General features: G+C 44.0%; 3 protein-coding genes across 7 annotated transcripts in view; 1 reads left to right on the forward strand and 2 right to left on the reverse strand.

Moving 5' to 3' along the window:
• Positions 1-16,756, forward strand: part of LOC122682172 (ninein-like protein) — a 336,725-nt gene that overhangs the window by 250,733 nt on the left and 69,236 nt on the right. The gene's annotated exons all lie outside the window — the stretch shown is intronic.
• Positions 1-16,756, reverse strand: part of LOC122682159 (ankyrin repeat domain-containing protein 26-like) — a 208,672-nt gene that overhangs the window by 160,432 nt on the left and 31,484 nt on the right. The gene's annotated exons all lie outside the window — the stretch shown is intronic.
• On the reverse strand, positions 9,840-14,988 carry LOC122682178 (ankyrin repeat domain-containing protein 26-like). 2 transcript variants are annotated; one of them, XM_043885025.1, is made up of 5 exons: positions 14,712-14,988; positions 13,920-14,134; positions 12,608-12,694; positions 12,466-12,536; positions 10,418-12,147 (listed from the first exon to the last, which is right to left on the reverse strand). In XM_043885025.1, the coding sequence occupies exons 1-5, from the start codon at positions 14,907-14,909 to the stop codon at positions 12,092-12,094; spliced, it is 627 nt and encodes a 208-aa protein (XP_043740960.1). In that variant the 5' UTR covers positions 14,910-14,988; the 3' UTR covers positions 10,418-12,091. The 2 variants fall into 2 exon arrangements, with proteins under 2 accessions (XP_043740961.1, XP_043740960.1); XM_043885026.1 differs by lacking the exons at positions 10,418-12,147; positions 12,466-12,536 and adding an exon at positions 9,840-10,410.

The following is a 16,756-nucleotide window of genomic DNA, read 5'->3' on the forward strand; positions in this document are numbered from 1 at the left end:
ACGTGTCCACGAGGCAAGTCAGGCCAGGAGGGGGCAGCGTCTCACCACCCACAGGGCACAGAGCTGCGGCCTCTCAGTGGGAAGGTCCAGTCCCCACCCGCTGCCCAGAAGGCCGCAGACCACAGGGTTAGCCGCGCCTTGTGCCTCCTGTGTGTGAGTATTTATTCTTAGGAGCAGAATGCCAAATTCTACAAGTGAAAAATACATTGGTTTGGGATCTCCCTGGTGATCCAGTGGTCAGGACTCTGAGCTGCCAATGCTGGGGGCAAAGGTTCAATCCCCAGTCAGGGAACTAATACCTCATTATGCTGAGTGGCATATCCAAAAGATTAAACAAGCAAAAAACAAAACAAAACAACAAGAATATTGTGGTTATGTGTTCTGTGATGACCTTCACCAAAAGAGCAGAACTACTGAGAAGCAGAATGTTCTTGAAAACCCCAGGCATTTGGCCCAAGGGTGCCACGCACATTCGTGGAGCATCAAAGCACATGTTCCCAATCATGGCAGGAGACAGTGGGAAGGACCAGCAGGCAGATTAGAAAGCCGGAGAGAGGGATGCTGTGGACTGGCCGGGGAAGCAGGGATGAAGCCCATGGGAGAGACCAGGAGGGTGGCCCTCATGGGAAGCACACAGCCGCGGAGGGTGGGTGCAGGGCTTGCTGGACTCTCACAACAGGGGATGCCCGTGTGCACCAGCCCTGGCCGAGCCACCTCAGGCAAGCCTATGACTAACCCACCGACTGACTGGGTAATTGAGGAAAGTTCTGAAAATTGAAAGAAGAGAAAAGCAACACAGAACAAAATGGGGGTTGGTAGGGAACAGTACCAGTCACGAAGAGGACACAAGTTACCACTCACAGGAGTTCCAGCACAGAAAAGGGAGCGATGACACGGGCGTGGCCTTTCTCAGGCACCTTCACGTCCAGGGTCACAGGATCACACCCCAAGTCGGGAAAGGCAAGTGGCCTTCTTCCCACCTCTTGGCAGAGAAACGTGAGCCAAAGCAACCAATGACCGCACACTTCAGGTCCCACGGCAGACACTGACAAAGTCGCTCATCGCCCTGCTCAGACTCCTCCCCCGGTCAGACTCCTTTCCCATCAGGCCCCACCACCTTATCAGACTCCTCCCCTGTCAGGCTTATCCCCCTGGTCAGACTCCACCCCCTTATCAGACTCCTCCCCGTCAGGCTCCTCCCCTTGCCAGACTCCACCCCCTTATCAGACTCCTCCCCATCAGGCTCCTCCCCTTGCCAGACTCCACCACCTCATCAGACTCCACCCCCTTATCAGACTCCTCCCCCGTCAGCCTCCTCTCCCCCAGGTCAGAGCCCCTACGTGGTTCCAGCAGGGGGTGGTGGGACACCAACTGATTTCAGGCCCAGGGGAGGCCACAAGTGCTTCCCCAAGGGCCTAGCTCCAGACTAGAAAACCTCACCTGAGTAATGGGTACGACAAGCCATAGGATTTCAGGGGTGGGGGCCTGGGGGGCTCACTGGAATCTACACGAAATGTACATAAGCCCCAAACCTCCCAATGGCACCTCCTGCCCCAGTCATGCACCTGCTCCCGACCAACGCCCCTCCCGGGGTCTGGGAGCAGACCAGGGGCCTGTGCGGGTCAGACACCTTGAACCCCTGCCCCGTGGGGGAAGGAGGGACCCGCTGGTCCCTGCACTCTCCCTCCCAGCACTGCTCAGATGCAGCCTCCACCGGTTATCCGGCCAGAGAACAGCAGGCGCTGCCAGCCAAGGAGTTGGCCCATCTTCTAAGGAGCACGTCCGCCATCACCTTCCCACTGGACCCACAGGCCACACCTCCAAGCGGGCCTCCCTTCAGAATTCTCCCTCCACTCCTGACCACTATCAAAGCCCCTCTTCACTTGTTTTGAAATATTACCTTTGTTCCACTGACCCCACTGGAAACCAGGATTCTAGCAAGTCCGAGGAGCACAGAGAACTACTGTCTGAGACAGAAGACAGGCGCAGGGCTGCCTCAGCTGGTGGCATCCTGCTTGTTCCACCAGCCTCCCAGCATGGCCAGCACTTTACACCTGCACTGAGCTTTGCATGATCAAATTCTTCCACCTCTCCACACCCACTTTATCTTGTCTACACCGTTCACTCTAAGGACAGCATTAGATATTACTTGACATTTGTGAGATTGTGACTTATAATAAATATGAATTTGGTCTTCCTCCCATCCCTTGCACAACTTCTAAAACCCTCGAATTTCTTAAGTGATGAGAGCAACCACACCCAAGTTTATGCTTGGTTTATAAGCTGACTTTGAGAACCACACCTTGAGATGGGCTGGTTGCCAGGGAAACCAACGATGTGATTAGAGGTTGGTACTTTCAGCCCTACCTGACCTCTAGGGAGGTCAGAGGCTGGATGTTGAATTCAATCACTGATGCCCCATCACTGGATCAGTCATGACTGTGTAATGAAGCCTCCACAAACCCCAAAAGGACAGCATTCAGAGACCTTCTGGCTTGGTGAACACGGGGAGACTGGGGAAGAGTGAGCCCTGGAGAGGGTGTGGGGCCTCTGAGCCTCTTCCCACAGCCCATGCACCTCTCACCCTGAGTTACATCCTTTGCAATAAACCGCTGATCCACTAATGGGTTGCCCTGATCTCCTCTAGCAAATTAACTGAACCTGAGGAGGCCGTGGGCACCTCTGATCTTTAGCCCGTGGGTCAGAAGCACAGGTGACAAGCTGGACTTGAGATTGTTGTCTGAAGGCATTGCTGTCTTAGCCTGTGGGGTCTGCAGCTGTGTCCAGGGGGATGGTGTCAGAATGGAGTTGAACTGCAGGACACCCAGCTGGTGTTGCCAAATGGCCTGGTGCGGGGGAAATTACACAGATCTGGTGACCAGAAGTGCCAGGGTATTCACAGGATTTTGTGCAGTGCAGAGGAAAACACGAGAGTTTTCCCCTTACAGAACCATTTAACAAATAAGGAGCCCAAAGAAGAAAAAAGCCCAGGTGCTGCAGTCCATGGTCCCAGTCCATGCAGTGGGGGATCATAGACCTGCTGCATTGTTCAGGTACAACATCACATTCCAGAAGTCACAGAATCACAGAAAGAGACGAAAAGAAGACCACAAAGGCCTCTTCCCTGACTCCATAGACCCACTGTCTTTATCTGAGGAGGCAAGACCAGCCTGTGATGACAACACAGCCATGAAACCGTCCGTAAATTCCTCGAAGTTGACTTGTGAATTTGAGAAAAGCGGTCAACACTGCTTTCGACAGGCCACATACATAACACACTGGCCTTTGGCGTTTTCTCAGATCTTATGTTGCCTTCAGCACTGAGGACATTATTTTTTCAAATATTTACTTAAGGTTTTAAAAACCTGAAGATATAGAGAGGCAATTAAGCCCTTCACCAAAAAAACACAAACACCAAAAAAAAAAAAAAAAGAGCAAGAAGAATAAAACAACTCCATAAAAGGAAATTAGATAACATAGTTAGAAAACAGTGCAGAAAAGAGGTGTCTGATGATCACAAACATTAGCACATAAAGAAATATCCATGCCGTCACTACCCACCAAGAAAGAGAACATGCCAGCACCTAGGCTAGTCCTCCACCAAGGTTCCTTTCCTGATTAAATCCCCTGCCCCTACACTGGGGGAAAAAAAAAGCTCTGAACACTCACACATATGTCCTAAGAGATTCTCTGGAGTATACGCACCTAAGAATGGGATTGCTGGGTCACAGAGTATACATTTATATCCTCTTGGTAAATTGAATCTTTTGTCACTATACAATGCTGACCCTCTTCCGTTCACTAATGCTTTTTACCCTCGAGACTAGCTTTCTTATGGAGCTTAAAAGTTTCACGTCAACCAGTTTTACCCTCTTCAGGGACAACACAAAGCCTGTCTGATAATTTGTGCCTTGCTTATCATTTATTTTAACACCTTACAAGATATTTTTGTTTTATATAGCCAATGTCATTTGAATTATTCAAATATTTGCCACTTTGTTTTTCACTTCTTCCTTCGTTTCCGACCTTCTGCCTGGGATAGTTTTCCATCTATCTGAAATAGATCTTTGAGACTTACCTTTTGCTTAAGTATGCTGGTGCTAAGCTCTTTTAGTGTGAGTTTCACTTTGATTCTTTCTTCAGCAAAAACATAATTTATTAAAAGAATATTGGAAATGATCCAGATGTACTTAAAAGCAAATGGGTAAATAAACTGACTCAGTCAGACAATGAAAGACGACAACAGGGGAAACAAAAAACACTGAGACAATACATGGACACCGACCTACACTCTCTGAATACAGACTGCAGACATGATACTGAGTAAAAGAACCAGAGTATGCACTGAGCATGTGCTGTATATATGTCCACCTGTATGAAGTTCAGAAACAGGGAAACAAATCTCTGCTGTTCTCATCAAGACAGTGGCAACTGTGGGAGCCAGAGGGACCCCAGGGGCACCTGAGGAGGGATGCTGGATGCTGGGGGCCCAGGTGTGCTTGCAACGGACGTTCACTGAGCTGCCCACTTCCCAACTCTTTTCTCTGCCTGTGCTTCACCTGACGTCACACAGAAAGAAATCAACGCAGGAGATACTTGTAGGTCAAAATGTCACCAGTATGTGCTAGAGAAGCAGGCCTGGCGCTGTAGGTCCCACACCTGGCACAGAACTTGAATGAGCACATTTCTATTGCTGCCTCTGAGCACTAAATGCAGCTGTTGGCTGTGGAACGTCTCTGCCTGGGTTATACACTATCAGACTTGAAGGTGGACTACTTACATGTGTGTTTATCTTCTGGCTCCCCAACTAGCATGTGGTCTCACGGCTGACACATTGTAAATACTCAACAAATGTCTATTGGATGTGTTGGTCTCTATAGCCTTTCAAAACTGAGCAGAATTCACCTTCTCAAGGAGACATTCTTTCACCTTTCTTCAAAAAATTTTTTTTTTTTTATTTTTGGCTCTGCTGGGTCTTCGTTGCTGCATGCAGGCTTTCTCTATTTGTGGCGAGAGGGGACTACTCTTCCTTGTGCTGTATGGACTGACCATTCTAGTAGCCCTCACTGGAAGGTGGGCGTGAATTTGCTAAACTGCTAGTATGACAATGTCTGAAACTTCTTCTTTTTTATGATGGTGCATCAATTTCATCAGGTGGTTCTATAAATTTATTCTTCTTCAGTCACAAGTCATGTCCAACTTTTGGCAACCCCATGGACTGCAACACACCAGGCTTCCCCTGTCCCTCACCATCTCCCAGAGTTTGCCCAAGTTCATGTCATGTTGGTGATGCCATCCAACCATCTCATTCTCTGTTGTCCCCTTCCCCTCCCTACCCTGAATCTTTCCCAGCATCAGAGTCTTTTCCAATGAGTTGGCTCTTCTCATCAGTGACCAGAGTACTGGACCTTCAGCTTCAGCACCAGTCCTTCCAATGAATATTCCAGGTTGATTGCCTTTAGGATTGACTGGTTTGATCTCCTTTTGACTCAAAAATCTTCCTCAGCACCACAATTCAAAAGCATCAATTCTTTGGCACTCAGTCTTCTTTATGATCCAACTCTCACATCCATACATGACTGCTGCAAAAGCCACTGCTTTGACTATATGGAAGTTAACTAATCTCATATTGAAAAGGCTGCATCCAGACTTATACCATGTGGATCAATACTAGAAAGAATATTCTTGCAAAGCTTTCATTTCACAGAGATATTGTAATGCTTTCACTTTACATTCCTAGCTTCTAGATGTTGCCTAGCACATAATAAGTGCTCAAAGATACTTGTTGAGGAACTTCCCTGGTAGTCCAGTGGCTAAGACTCCAAGCTCCCAATGCAGGGGACCCAGCCCCACTGCTGGTCAGGGAACTAGATCTCACATGCCACAGCTAAGAGTTCAAATGCCCCAACTAAAGATCTCACATGTCGCAGGGAACACTGGTGCAGCTAAATAAATAATATAAAAAAAAAAAAAACAAAAAAAACTTGACTACATGGGAGCAGAATGAAATGGCCATTTTGTTGATCCAATCTCATGTGTTTTGTGTCTTTGATAATACTTATCAGCTTTCTTTTGAGCCATCAAACAGGAGGCGATTTGGGAATTCTCTGTTGGTTCAGTGGCTAGGACTCTGCACTTTCATAGCCAAGATCCCAGGTTCAATTCCTGGTTGGGGAACTAAAATCCCAAAAGCTGTGTAGCATTTCCCAAAAAAAAAAAAAAAAGAACAGGAGGGAATCTGATGGCTGAGTGTGCTGCTGTTTTATCTGATACCATTTGACTGTGTTTCTGTGTCCTCTCCCATCACAGCTCACAAAAGGACGAAGGGCCAGGGGGGAAAAAAATCAAGGAAATCAAGTAACCTGTGTATGCTGTTTAACCAGTGGTGATTTTCACGAATGTGCCTTTTGCTTACCTAGCCCTCGAATACAATTCCATGTGACATCAAGAGGGGCTATGACATGAGCGATCAAAATCACACCCAGTTTCTTTCTTTTTTTTTTTTCCTGGCCACACCACAAATGGCATGTGGCATCTTAGTTCACCAGCCAGGGATGGAACAAGCTCCCCCTGCAGTGGAAGCATGGAGTCTTAATCACTGGACCACGAGGGGAGTTCCCACAACCGAATCTGAAGTCCATAAAGAAAAGTCAATAGAGGGGAAAGTGACCGAGCCGCGTGGGGCGGGTGTGTCAGGCAGAGCCCTCCTCACCCCAGGAGCAGCTCTGCTGATAGCACCGGCCACACAGGCTCGGGGGGAAGTAACAGGAGGCAGATTCACCTCGAAGCTCCCTGGGGCCAGCAGGAAGGGGTTTTAGGTTGTTCTTCATTTGTTTCTGCTCAAGAACCAACTCAGGAATCTTCCCAGGTTAGATTTATTTTCTCATTCAACATGAGACCAGTTTTATTGAGTTATGTCTGTGGCGGGGGCGGGGAGGGGGGCAGAATACTCTTCCTTCAACGGTAAGATGACCAACACAATTATAGGCACTGCTTTTTTTTTTTTTTTTTTGCAGACTGTGGAATCTTAATTTCCAAACCAGGGTTGAACCCGGGCCCCTGGCAGTGAAAGCCCAGATCCCTAATGACTGGCCCACCAGGGGATTCCCAGACACTGGTTTAAAATGAACATGTGTACCTCCCTGGTGTTCCAGTGGTTAAGAATCCGCTGCCAATGGAAGGGACGTGGGGCTCAATCCCTGGTCTGGGCAGATCCCTCAGGCTGCGGAGCAACTAAGCCCAAGCACCACAACTGCTGAGCCTGCACTCTCGAGCCGGGGCTCTGCAACAGGAGAAGCCACTGCCATGAGGAACGAAGAACTTTCTCTAATTTTAACACTGTCTCCAAAAGTAAATCAGAAGTCAATTAAAACGGACTCAAATGCATTCCTTTTTAGAGCTGAATAATACACAGCTCTTTATCCACTCCGCTGTTGACGGTCATCTAGGTTACTTCCATGTCCTAGCTATTGTAAATAGTGTTGCAATGAACACTGAGGTACATGTGTCTTTTTGGAATTTGCTGTATGATGCAGGGAACCCAAAGCTGGTGCTTTGTGACAACCTAGAGGGCTGGAACGGGGAGGGAGGTGGGAGGGAGGGGACATATGCATTCCTATGGCCAATTCAAGTCAATGTATGGCAGAAACCATCACAATATTCTAAAGATATTATCTTCTAAATAAAAATAAAAATGTAATATATAAAAGTTCATTCATTTAAAAGGCGAAAACTCAGGCAAACCTTATTTCTCCATGAGGAAGGACTTTTGAATATGTGTTTAAAGTTACTTATAGTAAGTTTTTTTTTTTTTTTTTTAAAGTTACTTATAGTAAGTTTTATGCCACTACTAACAATTGTAACACATCAAAACATTGATGGTAGCCATAACAGCAGTATCTAAATCTTTGGGTCTATATATAGTGGTAAAAAGTGGAACATATCAAAAAGCTATCAATCAACACCACTAAATATTAATGACAAGTCTGGCTCTTTGGGTGCTGTTTAAACAGAGTATTAGGGCTCAGTCTGAGTTTGTAAAGGGCGTCCCTGGTGGCACAAATGGTAAAGAATCCACCTGCAATGCACCTGACGCGAGTTTGATCCCAGGGTCTGGAAGATGCCCTGGAGAAGGGAATGGCTCCCCACTCCAGTATTCCTGCCTGGAGAATTCCATGGACAGAGGAGATTGGTGGGCTACAGCGCATGGGGTCGCAAAGAGTTGGACACGATTGAGTGACTAACACTATCGCTTAGAATATGGAAAACTCAACAGTGCTGGTTTTTAAATCTGCTTAAAAGTAAGTTAGATGCAGAGAAACACCACTTAAAATACTATGTAAATTTTCATCATACACACGTAACACAAAAATATTTTCTTTTCAAAAAGATTTTCTCATCATCTTTAATGGAAAACAATGAAATGTCATGGAAACAGTCCAGTAGGGAAATGTTTACTATTTATCTTTCTAAATCCTATATTTTTCAAACAAAATCTGTTGATACTCTGCTTTTGCTTTCAAAAGTTGGTCATCATACACATTTGACCCATCTGAAGATCTTCGAGAAGACACTTGAAAGGCATCAGATGCCAATTCAGCCTCAACTGGAAAGAAAAGGAAAGAAGTATATTCTTTACCTAAAATACTTGAGTTAAGTATTAGTTACAACAAACCAACGAGAGAACGAAAAAATCTGAGACCTTTCCTAGTGTTCCAAAAAAATGAAATCTATCTATAGATGGCATGACGTGAAATACAAGATTACAATTCTATAATCTGCTCATGGTCGCACATGTGGCTGAGTAGCAGATTTCTGGTTTCCTCATTCTTCATTGGTTCACTAAGTAACTGTGTGCAAAGGTGCTGGGACAAGGACTGCAATTATAAGATGAAGGCGACCCAGGTCCACCCTGGAAAATGATATGCCCTCAACTGGAAAAACAGACAAACAGGCAACTTCCACACAGACTCATAAATACAAAACAGATATAAAAGACGGCACAGGGACACTCAGAAGGGACAGCCAGCTTCGTGTCAGTACTGCCAGCTTTCTGGTGGAGGTGCTGTGGAAGCAGATACCTGGAGGACAGGAAAAAGTACAGGAGATGGAGGGGAGACTCTCGTACAAAGACCGGAGGTGAGGAAGCGCAGCTGTGGGATCCTACAGTCTGGCTGGTTAGATGCAGAGCTGAGGGCAGAGGAGGGTGGTTAAGGAGGTAAGGCCGCCTACTTTGGCAGGACCCAAACCGCTGTGGGTGTTTGGAGCTTTTCCTGAGGGTGAAAGATAAACTGGTGGCAAAGTCAGTGACAGAGAAATTTTAGTCACCCACCGAGTGACTGCTGCACACCCGTGACTGCTTGAGTCTGGGTTTCCAGCCTTAACCGCCACCAGCGCCTGAGAAGCGGGTGAACGCCACGTTTCCTGAGAACAGTGTCAGGTGCAGGCAGACAGTTCCACAGGGATGGAGGCAGTAGAAGAAGGAAATAGCCAGAAATGAAAGAAGTACATAGACCTTTAGAGATTATTTTTCAAGCTATGGAACATGATGAATCAATGAGGAAGAAGGATATTTTTCACTATGACCGCTCATGTGTTCACATTTCTCATTAGCTATGTGTAACAAAAAATATTTAACATGGTGTCTGTTATCCAAACAATGGAAAGAGATCCCGTTTACTGCTTACGGTATATTTCAGAAATCAATGTCCAAATTTAATTCGTACGTTTTGGCAACATACCTTTCCTTAGTTCTCTAGTTATACTCCTGTCCAACTCCCGTCTCATCTGAAATAAGTCAAATATTATTTATGTTTAAGACAAACAAGAGATACTATCATAGGAATGACATCAAACTTATTAAATGTGACTTTTAAATAATACTTTTAGAGACCAGACCTAACCTCAAGATTACTTCAGTAGAAAAAGAAAATCACATAAATAAAAGAAAATGAATTCCTACTTATTCTCCTTACAGATAACAGAGCATATTTATGGAATGCTTTTTAGATTAATCTGACAAAAAGTACAATAAATAACAGTAATCGAGTACACGTAATTTGAAAGAATGAGGGAATGACCCATAATCATAGGAACGACCCACAAGATTACTATCTTCTCCCCTAACAGCTCCTTCCCTAATATGTACTTCTTAGACTTTTATTTTGATTTCTAGGTGAGGATCGTGTTCAAATGGAGGAAGTAGTCTGAAGTCGAATATTAAGAACGAGAGCACATCTGTGGTTTTCTATTTAACGAAAAGACAGAAACTTGAGAAAATTTACACACAAGAAACAGTGTACCAGCAAGTTTCAATTCTGACAATATTTACCGAGAGGGATTCTCTCGTCAGTGTTAGTTTCCAAACTATGTCCCATAGACGGGGAAGGTCCCACAGGGGTCACTGCAGGGCTGAGGAACAGAGAAGTCACAGCTGCAGGGCCTCTGGCCGCTCTTCAGCTACAAGGCTCTATGCTTGTCTCCGTTTATGTAACACGGTTCCCTGCAGGAGTTTTCTTTTTTAAAAGAAAGGTTCCTTTCTTTGGGAAAAAAAGAATCTTTTTGTAAGGTATGAGAGTCATTGATTTAGTCAAAGTTCCTAATTCTACAAAAGAAGTAACAAAGGCCATGTCCTTCTGACTGAGTCCAGAGTCCTAGGCCAGCTATGTTCTTAGATTAAGAAAAAACACATAGATTTTTAAATATAGCATAGACAAAATGAACATGTAAAACCTTGTTATACAGTTGAATAATGCTTGTGGTGTGACATGACTTTTGAAGTAAATTATGTGTTTTAAATGCATGAACAAGAATAAATCAATATCAAATCCTATTTGTGGCAGTAGATACAGGTAATTTAGAAAGCATACATATTTTTTAAACAGAGGACAGGGAACTTGAAGGAGAGAATCTTTAGCTGAATCAAGCAGGACAAAAGTGAAGAGATTCAACCTTAAAAGGATGTTCACTTCCTCTAGATAGAACCTGGCTTGCTAAAATGACTCAGCAATGAATTATCCACATTTTGGGTTACTGAGGACAAAATTTAAAACACACAACAGATCTCTCTTTACTGTTTAGCATACTTCTATCCAGGCTCTCATCATTAGTGGGTATATACAAAAAGCATGAGTGTAAACTCAACTATAACCTAAATCCGGTCAGAAGTTGCAGTTGAACTTCATTTCCTCAGCCTGAAGTTTCAAGGGGAGCATCCGCTACCCTCCTCAGGAGAAGCAAGATTTACCTAACGGGTGAGTTTGGGAGAAGGAACTAAGAAGTGCTTGCTTGGTTCCCAATCTCTTCTTTGAAAAGATGTATGTGCCCACAGCACCGTGAACTTGGGTCTGCGGTAGGCAGCCCACCCCTGGGATGGGGGTAAAGCCTTTGCTTCCTCCTCTTAGGCCTGTGTCTGCGTGGGCAGGTCTCTGACTTGGGATGAAGTGTTTGGAGGCCCGCTGTGACTGCACAGCTAAAGCACGCCCTCCAGGTTCATGGCTCCCAAGTACTACGACCCAACGTAGCCCCAGTGCTGTCGAAGAAACCTTAGATTGCTCTTCTGTGATGGCAAGAAGCCAAATGAGAAAACAGGTTGAGATTGCATTTAACAAGGGCTGCTTTTCTCTGCATCATCAACATCATGGAAACACCATCAAAAACCATAAACTCGTGTGCACTGACTGAAATGGATATTTTAATCACAATGATTACACAATGAAAACTAGCTGCAGTTTAAAGACTCCCCTTCATTGCTATCTCAGTCATCATTCATCCAGGTGAAGTCACGACAGAGACAAAAGTGAGCTTCATTTACAAGTTTTAAATATTTGATTTAACTACAAACTTAGAAACATTCTACAACTGCTCAGCAAGATATGTTTTAGACATTTAAATCAAAATTCTGTCAGTAAAATAGCAATTAAAGATGTACTCTTGTATAAGAAAGTAACAAAAAATGTTAACCTAAAACCCAAAATTAATCTTTTGATTACTACAAGTTTGTTTAATTCATAAAAATGACTTATCTAGGATTTCTTCAAATGAAACACATCCATATGTCATTAGTGTTTAGATGCCAGTCAGTCACTTATGGTTAGGGGTAGAAAAACTGTGGTGGGAGCAGCAGAGCCTGGAAATGATTATGAACCACTGCCAAAGTGAAATCAATTAAAAAGTTAATCAAACATCTGAAAGTACACTTTCGGTTACTAGACAGTAAGATGTCATTTCTAAAGTAGAATTTCAATGCAGGTTTTAAACAAATTTAAGAATTTAAAAAGTATCTCTTATAAACAAGAGATCTAGCACAAAAAAATCATTAAATGTCTCCTTGATTATCACAGTTGATTATGGTTTTACTTAGTACGCATAAATCAAAAAAACAACTCAGAAGTTCACCAAATTAAAAATAAGGATCATTTATATCAGAAATCTGAAACCCAGTGAAAAAAATAGAACAGAACTAACCTTGGTCAAGAAAGTCTCCACGCTGCCATTTGAACGGCGTGGAATTCAGGTAGAAAACCCTACGTTCGCTCCTGAAATAAGATTTGCATTGAACCCTGAGGTAGGATTGAAATTTCCAACAGAAGAGGGCTCCAGGACTGACCTGCTGCTGAGAGTGCTGAGTAAAGATCTCTTCTGCTGTTTCTCCACCTCAAGTTCGGTGCTCATCTCTGCCAGCCTCTCATTATTCCTGGGGAAGATGGAAAACACCAATTTCATTCATGTTTCCCTGTGTGACTTGCATTTTGTAAGTTGCCGCACATAAATGGAATCCCCATCACCCTGTGTGAGCACTGGAAGCAGAGAGCAGACCTGCTGTAAACAGTGACAGCTCTGACCTTGTTCTAAAGAAGCTCACGTCTGTCTGGGGCTCCTCAGGTAACAAGTCACAGCTGGGAGAGGAGAGAAAGGGCGTCAGAGAGAAAGGGAGGCGGGCTCACAGTGACACCTGCCGCCTCTGGGACACGCCTGCCCCCAGGAAACAGGGATGAAGAAACACGCCATCCCACAAATCCATTTTCAAGCGTTTCCTTTCACCATTCTTATATATACCTTCCACTCATGACCGTGGAGAAATTAAGCACTTGGCTCTGAGGAATCACCTAGAGCCACAACCTTGAGGGCAATGGGTGACAAAAGGGCTAAAACAGCCCCAGGAACAATGACAAGTATGCTCTGCTTTTCCAAAGTTCATTTTATGTTACTTCATTTCTACGAAGGGCCTACATCAGCACCTGTATCTCATAATCAAAACAAAGAAAAAAATCTGAAGAGAATTTTTGGTTTCATTTCAAAAGGCAAAAAGTCAAAACAGCGTTCAGTGTATGTTTTTACAATGAGAGGCATCGCGCTCCCCAAGCAGGGAGACCGGTCCCAGCGACCTCCTTCCCCGGAAGCCACACCCCACACCCCAGCATCAAGTCCCACAGCCCTGAACCCTCTCTGGGAGCACCTGGGCTTCCCTTGAGCATGCTTATTTTGGGCATCGACTAGCGGAATGCGTCCTCGGGTCCCTGCTCCTTTGCTGTGCTCTCTGGGCTTGTGAAAGGTGTCCTAGGAGTGCTCTGCTTTCAGAGGCGGGGAAGCCTGGACTCGGCTGCAGGTGGGATCTGCCCTTTCCAGCCTCCATACAAACCCTCACTCAGGTCACCATGCCAGCGTCAGCCACTCTGGGAATTACCCTGCCTTTCACCCCTGTGTGAATCTTCCCTGATTTCACAAGCATGCTTTTACTTAGTGTAGGAAAACTTACAAGGATATCTTATAACTCATTTTTCTTAGGATGCCCTCTAGCAGTGACTGACTAGCTAGCTTCACTTCCTACTAATCTCAGGAACCTGGCTCTATAAAAACTAGGCTTCAGAGACAAATTAATGGACTAAATTTATCTTCTGTGATTCTGTGTTTTGACTTACATGTCTAGTTCATTTTCCAATGACTTTCTAACTTTTAGTTCCTCTAAGTAGAGTTTCTTATATTTTTCCATCTCTGCTTTCTTATAATCTTGTAAAGTTTCCGTCCTGGATAGTTCAGATTCCAAGTCTTTAATTCTGAGTTCCATCTGACTTCTTACGGAAGCAATATGCGCCTCGTGGAACTGCTCTGAGATTTCTTGACATGCTGCTCGTGTCTAAGTCAAATTTAAAAAGATACATTTTTTAAATGATTATAACCTGAATAATGATATTTGTTCCATTTAGTTTTGAGTCAGGAATTTAGAGAGTGATTTTAAATGTGAAAATAAGAAAAGAGGAACTTTAAAATAATCATCGTCAATGTGACATGAATTAAATCTGAATTATAAAATAAACGTGGAATCAATGTTATAGTAGTACTTAAGGAACCGGATGATTCAAAGACTAAGAGGATGAAGTGAAAATTTAGAAACTGAACAAGACAAGAATAATTCAAGAGGATGGTACCAGTTCTAAACCACATATTTGTTTTCCCCCCTCATAGTCTTGTGTATACCAATTGGTCTTATAAGTAAAAGGATTCTCTAGGGAGAAGCATTCTGAAAGATCAATTTAGTGATAACTGTGATGGAAACTGAAATATTTACAAGGAGAAACAAGTGTGCCCCTCCTTCCAGAAATCTACAGAACACACTGCTCTAAGGGAAGCAGAGGAAACACATAAGCTGTATCCATCCAAAATGTAATTTACACTGAGGTGAATTCAAGCACATGACAGATCAACAAATTAACCTGCAAAAATAGGTTGACTTCTTTCCATTTCTCTACGAGGTCCCGTCTCACTCTTTCTTCAATCTCCCGTTTATACTGCTCAACTTGAGGGTGTTCTATCATCTTCAGTTCCATATGACTTCTGAGTTTCACTACTTCTTGCTCCAACTTCTTGTTCTCTTTCTCTAGTTTCTCACACTTCCTTTGCCATCCTTTCATTGATAACAACTCCCGTTGAAGAACTTGATATGTTGCATCCAGGTGCAGACACTGTGAACACGCAGCTCCCAGCTCTGCTGGAAGACGATCAGTCTGCAAGAATAAAACAACACCATTTAGTTCTGAGGAAAGTGGACTGAGCACAGCCTCGCTCAAACCGAGGATCAAATATATACCATGGTATCTGTATTGGAGAATGTAGGGCCTGGAATAACTCAGAGAATCAAGAAAGAAGTTCAAACCACCAAGAGTCACAAAATATACTCTTCACTATCATCTTAGTCTCACAACATTTGCACTTGATTTTACACTCTTTTATTGTTCTACAGTAATACTTTTCTATCTTTCCTCTGTAGAATGACTGCAAGCCACCTCCTAGTAGAATGTCTCTTACCCCTTTCTCCCATCTTATCCCATGGTTTTTAAAGAAGTTTGAGGTATCCTGTATTGAGTTATCTAGGGCCGAGTTAGTAAATGTCTCCCAAAAGAAGATTGTGAAAATAAGACTCTAATGGTTAAATCTTGTAAATGTGGATTCTAATCCAATAAGCCTTTTCCTGAACTACAAACAGTTTTTGCTAATTTGAACTGCATTCCAAAGAGAAATGATTCACAAGGTTAAAGAAAGGTTAAAGAAATCCCATCTCCTAAGAGTTTAGTGAGATGATCCATACATTTTTCTGAACAACAAAAAAATGCCTCATTCTTGTAACCCTTTCTTACTTTCCACAGAATAAGAGACATACCAAACAAAAGAAAGAAAAAATATTTACTGGAATATCAGTGACACTGAATTGGAAAGAACTTTCCTTTAGACAGAATGATTACTTGGTAAGTCGACGTGATTGGAGCTCGTGGTTTTCAAACATGTCTCCAAATTCTTTGACACTTTTCTCATGAAATTCCCTCTCCTTAAGTATGCGTTAGTCCCAGTAACTGATTCCTCCTGGACAGAGTCTGGGGAAACTGCTGTGTGAGTTTTAAAGCTAAATAGCTTCTGAATGTTGCTCTGTGGGGAAGCCAACTCTTAGACTCAGTCAACACGCTGTGAAGAAGCACAGCCCACACACAGAGCACGTGTCAGTGTCCCCACTGACCGCCCCCACCTAATGGCCCCTCCAAAAGCCAGCTCCAACACCAGACGTGCACACGGGGAAGTCTTCAGATGACTCTGGTCCCCACCTTCACGACATCCCGGCTGATGCAACTGGAGAAGAAATGAGCGGGGCTCACTCACTGAGCCTTGCGCCAGCGCAGACTTGTGAACAAAGGAAATGCTGTTCTGAGTCACTGGGCTTTGAGGTGGTTTCTAATGCAGTTTGTTACCAATAAATAACTGGCACAGACACTGATATTAAACATGGGGTTCAGTTCAGTTCAGTCGCTCAGTTACGTCTGACTCTTTGTGACCCCATGGACTGCAGCACGCCAGGCTTCCCTGGCCACCATCAACTCCCAGAACTTGCACAACTCGTGTCCGTCGAGTCGGTGATGCCCCCAAGTTAGGTACTGCTGTTAAAAAAGAGCTGAAACATGTGAGAATGCCTTTGAACCTGGAGGTAGGTTGCACTTGAATGGATGCAGAGAAAGAAATGAAAACCCAATGGGCTTCATCACATTGTACACAGAAGCCTGATGGTCCTTGAAGATGCTGCCGATGATGGCTTCTAGGCAAGAGAAGAAACGGACACTGAAACATGGGAGGCGGAGACTCTTGCTCTAAAGCAGCTGAAAGTAAATCAATGAGAGGGATAAGCTATCAGAACAATTTAAAAGTGCTATTAAATATAAAGGAACCAAGACTCACTGCGTTCAATATCTGTATCCCCTTTACAGCATCTCCACAT

The sequence above is a fragment of the Cervus elaphus genome, chromosome 23, assembly GCF_910594005.1.
Source record: "Cervus elaphus chromosome 23, mCerEla1.1, whole genome shotgun sequence".
NCBI lineage: Eukaryota > Metazoa > Chordata > Mammalia > Artiodactyla > Cervidae > Cervus > Cervus elaphus.